A 9,420-nucleotide genomic window follows, 5' to 3' on the forward strand; every position below is an offset into this window, starting at 1 on the left:
AAGAGCAGAAGGAACAAGAACAGAGAAAGCAGAAGCAGATGGAGGAACAACGGAAGAAAGAAGAAGAAGAAAAACAAAGGAAAGAACTGGCAGATGGGCAGAAAAAGGAATTAGCAGATAAGCAAAGAAGAGAGCAAGAAGAGAAACAGAGAAAGGAGTCAGAAGAACAGCAACAGAAAGAGTTGGAGGAGCAAAAGAGGTTGGAACAAGAAAAGGAGAAGAGTAAATCCCAGACCTCCATAGATCCTGAATTGCTGAAACAATGGAATCAATTCGATTCCATTATCAGTGGAAAGGAAGGCTCCAAAGACACACCGGACACCACTTCTTCTCAGGTTCTAAGCGGAACCAGCGGCCCACCCATTTCAAAGGAGCTCGAGGTAATCACCAAAGACCCTTCCGATCAGATTGTGCTCCAGGTGGAAGATATTCCTCCCCTGGACGTTTTCTACAGCCCTAGGCACAAAGCGGTTGTTAAGCGCTCAAGGAAGAGACGAAGGCTTGATCAACCTTCCATCTTTCATGAGCATACAGTTACGGGGAATGTAGTCTGGAAGGAAGAATTGGACCCCTCCGATGATCTAACCAAGCTATCGCAGTATGCGGGAGCTTATTCTGCAGCGACTATTGATAAAGCATCGGAGGTAAGTCTTTTGTTAAAGACTAAGGACCAGGAAATTTGTGCATTGCAAACAGAAGTAGCCGAAGCGCGAAACAAGGCAGCACAGGTAGAAGAGCAGTTGCTGGCACAACAACAAGCAAACAATGTATTAACCCAGCAACTGCAGACTGAAAAACAGAAGATTGACCAGAGCGCAATCCAGAAGCAGAAAGAGTTAACAGAGGCATTGGCACAATTGAGAGCGGCAAACGAGCAAATGACGAAGTCAAAAGATGAGCAAATCGCTCAACTATTAGCACAGCTCGAAGATATCAAGGGCACCAAGAAAGTCGAGGATTTCAGAGCAGAGGCAGCTCAAATAAATAATGCATTAATCTCTCAGGTTAGACTCTTATGCCAACAACTAACTGAGGCTGAACCATTATGTGAAGTATCTACAGCAGTATGTCAGCAAATTGAAAAAGCCAGAAATGAGCTAGATCAGACCGAAGAAACCATAACTTCATATCTTGATTGGCAAGATACTGATGTGGGGAAAGAAGCAAAATTGCCTAGGATCTATGAGCCATTCAAAGACATACTCTTCACAGAATGGAACACTCAAATGATGAAAGCGGAAAGGGCAGCTTCAAGGTGTAAAATGATTGCCAACAATATGATTGATTTGGTCAACAATACACTCTATTGGGCCAACATGACCTCTCAGTGTACACCTGGAAGCATAACCACGGCGAACATGATTGAACAAACAAGTTATCATGGACTGGAGGAAAAGAGAAAGTTAATCGCTGGAGTAAATACTTTAACCTCCGACGCATATTGGCACTTTCTAATCAAGCCGCACACTCAAAGGTCGGCTCTTAAGTGTTTAACAGATGCTCTCAAGTGCCTGATCCCCGACTTTGAGGATGCCACATATGATGCCCAGCTCACGTCGCGTCTCAACACTCCACCGGAAGTACAGCCCATGCTTGCGATATGTCAGTTGAGGTTTAAAGGCAAAGAGCCCACCGAATGAAGCATTGCTGCCGACTGCCAGATTGCCAAGAAAGATGGAGAAATATTTATTGATGCCAATTTCATATTTTTTCAGTTTTTCTTAGATATTTAGATTAGATTAGTATTTATAGACCCTTTCATTGTTTTGGAAAGGGTCGTAAAATTTTGTAATAGACTTAAAGGCTGAAGTTTGCACTACTGTGCTTCAGCCTATATTCTTTTGTGAAACTCGACCGATAGTCCTTAATTTGACGAGAAGGCTGTTTTATGCATTTGTGCACTATTGTCTCTTGTTTGGAATGCTTTCTGGTTTGAAGGAAGGACTGCGACATAGCGATTTATATAATGGATTGTTGAGCAGCTTACATGGTACTTTTATCTGCATCTGTCCTCTTTCCTTTCATATGAATTGTTGTGTTATTATCTTTTGCTATTGTTGAATATATGCATGCGCTGTAACAGTAAATCTTCATTTCATTCCACTATTGGATGTTTTGTGATATGCCTTTCTTTTAATCATGTATGTAGCAATGATATGAATGACAATGTGTAGTAATTCGCTATTATCGCTCTGCATAACTAATTATGCAGAGCAATCTTAAATGGTTTAAACATCTATGCTTTAGTGTTAGAGTCATCTATATGCCTGCCTTAAAGCACAGATTATCAAACGCTACACTTTGAAAGATTGATAAGTCCCGGGATTAGATTATTAGATTATATATTTTGCTGATAGTTTTAGTTATTCGCTTATCACTATCCTACCTCATAAGTTACTCGTCCATCCCACTTTTATCCATTATTGGGAAACTGGTCCCATTATCCCCAGTCGGAGCCACTATTCCAAACGGAAAAGGAGCTGCTTTCAAGGTCCGGACCGGGCGGTTTCCCCTTTGTTGTGGCAGCGATTTTCGAGGCCTCAACACCTGGTCAGGAATCTAGTCCATGGCATTGCGGTGCCTAAAGTTCTTCATTGTTTATATAGTTTGAGATCTTGCATTGTATTTGTATATGATGAATACCTCCCTAATTAAGAGGGAGTGTTCGAAATTGTAACTAGGTTCGTTCTTCATTTAATGTGTTTGAGTCATCATGAAATGTATTTGTCAAAAGAATAAAAAAAAGAATTTTTATTATTGTAACAATGACTTATTAAAATTTAAAGCATGGGTTTCATTCTTGGGTCATCATTATATTAGTCAAAGTCCCCATTATGGACTCCTAGGATTATTATTGAGTTTATACAGTCATTATATATTCAAAGAGACCCTTCTTGGGCATTTGAATCATGTGAAAAGGTTTACTATTGGATCAAATATAATTTATGTATCCTCCACACCAAGTCGGCCTAGAAGAGATCAAGTCAGCCTAAGGACACTAATTCGACTTCACATGGAGCCTATAAATACAAGCAAGTCGAAGTCATTTGGAGCATCTCATCTCAAGCAAGTTCGATATCTCAAGAGTAGTTGGAGAAGTGCGAAGTAGGATGAAGTGGGTCTAAGGAGAAGAAGAACATCGAACTTTTGGTGCCTCTCTCTCTCTGTTTTGTGCCCGAGTTTGGGAGATCGAAGTCTCCCAAGTTTCATTGATGCCGGAAGTTGCCTGATATCGAAAGTTGTTGCCTAGTTGAAGTTGCTGGAAAGGAGGGTCGAAGATTTGGGAGGTTGACTTGGTGTGAAGGGAAGGTTTGGTCTTTGTCTAGGGTGAAGAGTCTCAAAGAATATTATAGAAAGGAATAATTTTTTTGACTGGGTTTTCCCCTCGAGGGGGGTTTTTCCTTGGCATAGTGCCTATATCTTGTGTCTCTTGTTTTGTGATCTTCATACACACATAATATGACATTGGTTGATGGTTAATGAATAAGTAAAAGAAGCCAACACACTCACAAGTAATTATCAAGAAAGGAGAATCAAACCCTAATATAACTGCTTTGATTTTCCAACACAAGTGAGTCTCATATTGAGCCTCTTCTTAAATGGGCCTTGAAAATCACTATAGACCTCATCATTGATCTTATCATCCTAAGTGATTTCCTCCATACTGGGACTCCTCCTGTCAGTGAAAATCCAAGAAGAGATGGGGACTTAGGCTGTGGTGATTGTGGGCTTTAGTCCAAAGTGTTGTTGTGCCCTCTAGTTTTAGCCTACAAACTAGGCCTGCTAGTTTGTGCAACAACAGTTCACTTTATTAAATTAAAAAAGTAAAGATATTTTTATTAAAGTGAGTTTTAATTAATAAAGTGACTAAAGTGGGTCACTCGATAATTTAATTAAAACAGAGCCTTTGATCTCATGCTTTGATCTCAACTGTTGAAAGTCAAGTTTTTGGCTCATGTCAAAGTTATCAAAGAAAGAGAGGGAAAGGGATAAAGATACATGGAGCATTCATTTCACAAATCACCTGAGTGAAGGAGAAAATTAGAAATCTGATTATCGGCGATTGGTGAGGATTTCAGCAGTAGTTAAGCAAGAAGGCAGCCAACCAGCAACAAGGAATTGAGCAGCTTTACAGCCCAGCAGAGCAGGTTGTACAGCCATCTGTACAGATTCCTTACAGCCATACGGATTGAAGGTTAGGCTGCCTCGATTTTTGCGCAAACTATAATTTTCAGGTTTGCTGTTTGTTTGATTAATTTCTCAAAGCCATTTTTTTCTATAAGGGAGCTCTTGTAAGTTTTGAAGATAATTTTGAATGATGAACTGATCTGGAAGGGAAGAAATATTTGTGCACTGTGTGTGATTGCTTTTCTCTTTTTCAGCTGCATGCAAAAGTTAATAATTCCAGTAAGTAACTAGATCTGATTTGTTTGCTTAGAGAGTTGGCTTTAGGATATTTTAACAATAAGCATGTGGTAATTTTACACCATCTGTGTTTGATTTTCCCAACTTGTCCGCAACTATGTGAAGTACAATTGATATTTTTAGGGCTTATTTTGACAGAGGGTTAGTTGGTATATAAAATCTCATATGCTAAAATTGACAAATTAGGATAAGACATGTGACTGGCATTAATACCGTTCTATTCTGAAGGATTCATAAACTGTGTAATTGCAAAGATGGGGAGGGTTAGCTCTCTCCATTTGTCACAGAACGCTTCTTGCCCACTGTGAAAGGAGCAGTAGTCCTCCTTCAGGTACAGTAGGTTATCACGTCACATGCATGTGGTAATTTTACTGACTTGCCTAGTACAAATATTTTAGGAATAGTTGATGTTTTTAGAGCTTATTTTGAGGATGCTTTATTTGGTATGTATGATCTCATTTATGCTAAAAGTGAAAAGTAGGATGAAACAGCAATAATAACTGGCATTAACGCGGTTCCTACTCTTTGTTCTTTTGTTTTATCGATGTTTTCTTTTGTTGTTTTTTCCTCATTATTGACAACCAAGGTACTAATTATGAACATGAGTTCAACAGAGGAGGAGGTGGCGGAGGCAAGTCATGGCATGGTGCAGGGAGAGGTTTGCAGAAGCCCAATTCCATTTATGATTTCATTGCTTGCAGCAAATACCTAGTGGAAGAAGGATATGTCCACAAGGATTTACTGGGAGCCATGGCTTTTAGTGCTGGTGGAATTCTGATAGGTGCAGCCGTGAATATGTGTCCAGATTTATTTCGGACTATAGTTTTGAAGGTCAGTGCCTAAAATATGATAAACGCTGGTAAACGTCTATAGAAAACACCTTTACCATTCTCTCGTAACAAATTATTGTGTGATAGACAGTCTGTTCTGGGATATAGAGCTTGTTTGACTGCGTTTCATGCTTGTTATGCTTGATAATGCCAAATATATCAATGATGTTCAAGTAGCAATAGTATCTGTAATAGCATTTTAATCTTAAGTATCCTGCTTGAGGAGTAACGCATATTCATAACTTGCATGCAGGTCCCTTTTCTAGATATTTGTAACACATTAATGGATCCGAGCTTGCCACTTACAGTTTTGGATTATGAAGAATTTGGTGATCCAAAAAATTTCAATGACTTTGCCACTATTCAAAGTTATTCCCAATATGACAATGTTCAGAAAGGAGTTTGTTATCCTGCAATGTTGGTAACAGCATCTTTTCATGATACAAGGTATGTTGCATCTCGTCCTAACATAACATGAGCATCAAATATAGTCTTTTGCGAATATATCATTCCTCAATGTTATGATTTTGTTTCTGCAAGTTTTTAGGTTTCCTTTTAAGTTAACCTCTTCCGTATTTGTTTCTTTGATATTCAGGGTTGGGGTGTGCGAGGCTGCCAAGTGGGTTGCTAGAGTGCGTGAATACATACCTGTAAATTGCTGTCAGCCTATTCTTCTGAAGACAAACATGCACTCGGGACATTTTGGAGAAGGTGGTCGGTATGAACATTGTAAAGCTACTTCCTTCGAGTATGCATTTTTGATCAAAATGATGGGAACATAGTTTTTTTTCCTTGACAGTTTTTAGGTACATAATATTTTGTTGGTTACGAAGAATAATATTTTAGGTACATAAAGGCTGATCCATTTTTCTACGAATGGGGATCTAACTGTGTAATAAGTCGTAGGTTGCAGGACTCCCTGAATGAGATATTTTGGCGTTTCAACAACTGACAGTTCCTTTAGAATCTTACTGTGGGTTGTTGAATACTGAACTTAAAGGCCCAGTTTTAGAGCTATAGGCACTTTCATTAGAAAAGATGCCAAGGATTGTGATCCTTTTGATCAATGTATTTGAAAGAAGCGTTTTCTGAAATGAGAAGTCACAATTTGGTTATGAGATAAAGGTGGAGCAATTCAATTCCTTCTTGCAATAAACAGGAAGGTTCTGGCCCCCTACGTAATTTGACGGGTCGGGATTCAAATGCGAATAGAATTTCAAAAAATTGGATCAATGATAATAGCTGAATTGGAATAAATATTTTTGAAACACTATATATATATAATCCAATTATATTAAATACTCTATATATATTTAAAAAAAAAAAAAAAAAACTCATTGTAACTAATTAAGTTAGATTCATCATAGTTCATCTTATAGGTGTCTAGATGAATCAATGTTTTTGTATAAACATTTGTCTCTGTTTGTACTTAAAAATAAAGATAATTATGTGCCATATTATTATTTAACAACAATGAACTATATATAAACCTCAAGTTGGTTAAGCATTTCAAAATAAGATAGGCATTTTTATATATATATATATATATATATATATATATATAATCTAATTTTAAGGTCACGGCTAAGCCAAACACCAAATTGGTGTATGAGATCCTTTGTTTGTGGGACAAGGGATTTGACTGCTAAGTCTAGAAAGGCATACATACTCTCTGAAAAATCGGTGACCCGATTCCTACTGCAGCAAATTGATGATATTTATCCTATTTGTTAAATTACTTTGAACAAATTACTTGCAGTTTTCTAAGACAAATATCGAAATACATACACTACAGCCTACACAAACTAAAACATTGCGGAAACTAAATGCTGCACTGGAGAGAAATAAATACACACACAATTACACTGTTGTTTTTGGACAAACGTCCCCGGAAAAATCCCAATGTGGGAAAGCTGGTGCAAAAGCTGAGGGTTTTATTATTATGTAGTAGTAATCTGAGTACAAATCATTAGATGCCCAAACTGGCAATCTAATACAGAGAATAAACTGGCAAAGAGGAAGTGAGTAAAATCTCACACTCTCACTGGTGATCTGAATATGATCTAGACTCTGGATGGCTAACCCCATGCCGCGTCTGTGCAACCTTTGCGTCAGCCTATGCAGATCTGCCTCACAACCTCTAGGGATTGTGTCATCTCCTCCTTTGATCTTCTGTTGGCTGGAAACTTGACCCTCTGGCCCTTTGGTCTCACACCCCAACTTCTGGCACTAGATCTCGACTGCTCCTCAACAGAATTTCGGACTCCCTCTGAAGCACTGTGCTGCCTCTCTGAACCTCTCTCTGCCTTCTATGCCTTGCACTCCCCGGAACTGGAAAAAATCTCCTCCAGTCTACTATCCTTGCCCCTCTTTCACTGCTTCGACTTTACTAAATCACTTCCGACCACTCACAGCTGCTACACAGGAAATCGACTTCCCAGCAAAATCGAACTGCACAAGTGTGTTCTCCAAGTGCCCATTGAACTCCTTATAATCTCTCGTTGGAGCACCAACGGCCAAGATTAAAACATAATCAATGACTAAGATTAACTGGGAGTTGATCCTCGTCTTCTTCTAGAAGATTCACACCATATTTAATTAATACCCTTTAATTAACCAGATTTCCTAAGTTTAGACTTAGGAAACCATTTTAAAAAATTAATTATTTTAATTAAATCATCTCTAGGTAGAATTTTCCCAAATGATTTTTGGGTATTGGAGAATGCATGTGTCTTAGCCTCTCAGCAATATCTCAAGGCTAGAGCACAACTGATGCTACAGAAATCAAAACTCCATCTTAGTGAGGAATATGCTCTAGTGCTGCAACCCACTGAAGCATCACTCTATTTTTTCACCATCTTCTGTTGTGTTGTTGATGTTTGGCTGCTGCTGCCCACCAGCCACTATGCAACTTTGATTATTGCATCCTTGTTGCTGCTGGTCCTGCTAAACTATTGCCAACATTGCATCTGCACTGCAACCTTCTCCATCTGTTGCTGCTGCAACTGCAACAACTGCAACAACTGCAACAAAAAAGCATCCAAAATACTGAACCAATATTGGTCAGTATGATGCATCTGTCGTCCATGTTCTGATTGCTTCTAGCCTCTACATTGTCATTGAAACCTCTATGCTACTGCTAACTCTGCATTGTGCCAACTACACTGCTCAAATTAGCCGTTGGCAAGATAACCGTTGGAGTCTCTGCACACTCTATTTAATCAGCTAAACCGGATTGGTTCTTCAACTTGTCCTGACGATGAACCACACTGGTTGGTTCGAAACGCGTCGACAAAAGATTGGTTATGTGATTTTGCCGAAGATTATCTAAACAACTACACTGCTGTCAACTCTGTTATGCGCTGCTCAGTCTCTGACTTGCTACTAGCTACTGCATCTGTCACTTTGGCACTTGATTGCACCAACTGCCACTGATCCATCCTGCTAATGCATGTCTTGGGCTCCCGTATCAAGGTACTGATTCATGAGGTGGAGCTCCTTAAGAATCCTTCTCATCCTGTAGCTCTCTGGGGCTACAACTCTAGATCACCCCACCTAACCCTTGAAGGCATCTCGGTGATCATGGCAAACTCTTCCTCCAATATGGAGAACAACTTGTTGATCTCAACAGATGCAACATGTTGATCCTGCTTCTCCTCTTTGTCCTTCTTTCTGAGAGGACACTGAGTGTTGTAGTGGCCTAGGTCACCACACCTTAAGCACTTTATCTTCGAAATGTCCTTTCTTTTGCGTTGTTCCTGCTGCCCCTTTGATGCAAGGGCCACGTCCTCCTCTTCCTGCACTTGCTTCGTCCCATTGCTGTTGCTACCACTAATGGTGGCCTTCACCAGATCACGCCTCATCTCCTCTTGTTACAGATCAGCCCACACACATTCCCAATCTGACAGTTTTTCTTTGCCCAGGATACTCTAGACAAAAACTTGCCAATCTTCAGAAACGTTGTTCAGCGCTAATCGTACAAACTCTGTAGGTTGGGGCGCTGATCCTACTGAAGCCAGTTGATCCAGAACATCCTGAAGCCTAGTAAGGAAGGGGTCTACAAACTTCCCTTTCTGCATCCTTGTGCATCTCAACTTCTCCTCAAGGTACATCTTCCGCTGCTCAGAAGATCCTTCGTACAACATAGCTAGTGCCTCCCACATCT

The 9,420-nt window shown here is 39.6% G+C and overlaps 1 protein-coding gene across 1 annotated transcript; it reads left to right on the plus strand.

Moving 5' to 3' along the window:
• Positions 1-4,036: 4,036 nt before the first annotated feature.
• On the plus strand, positions 4,037-6,261 carry LOC149259035 (uncharacterized). Its single transcript, XM_089374548.1, has 4 exons — positions 4,037-4,195; positions 5,040-5,256; positions 5,509-5,702; positions 5,851-6,261. Exons 2-4 carry the CDS (start codon positions 5,176-5,178, stop codon positions 6,035-6,037), a joined length of 462 nt encoding a protein of 153 aa, XP_089230674.1. The 5' UTR covers positions 4,037-4,195; positions 5,040-5,175; the 3' UTR covers positions 6,038-6,261.
• The last annotated feature ends 3,159 nt before the right edge of the window (positions 6,262-9,420 follow it).

This window comes from Pinus tabuliformis, chromosome 6 (genome assembly GCF_031772625.1).
Source record: "Pinus tabuliformis cultivar Carrire ecotype Pingquan chromosome 6, CPIR1, whole genome shotgun sequence".
Lineage (NCBI taxonomy): Eukaryota > Viridiplantae > Streptophyta > Pinopsida > Pinales > Pinaceae > Pinus > Pinus tabuliformis.

Coding starts and splice junctions, on each gene's coding strand:
- LOC149259035 (XM_089374548.1), top strand. CDS start 5,176: ATGGCTTTTAGTGCTGGTGGAATTCTGATAGGTGCAGCCGTGAATATG. Junction 5,257..5,508: donor TTCGGACTATAGTTTTGAAG/GTCAGTGCCTAA, acceptor ACTTGCATGCAG/GTCCCTTTTCTAGATATTTG. Junction 5,703..5,850: donor GCATCTTTTCATGATACAAG/GTATGTTGCATC, acceptor TTTGATATTCAG/GGTTGGGGTGTGCGAGGCTG.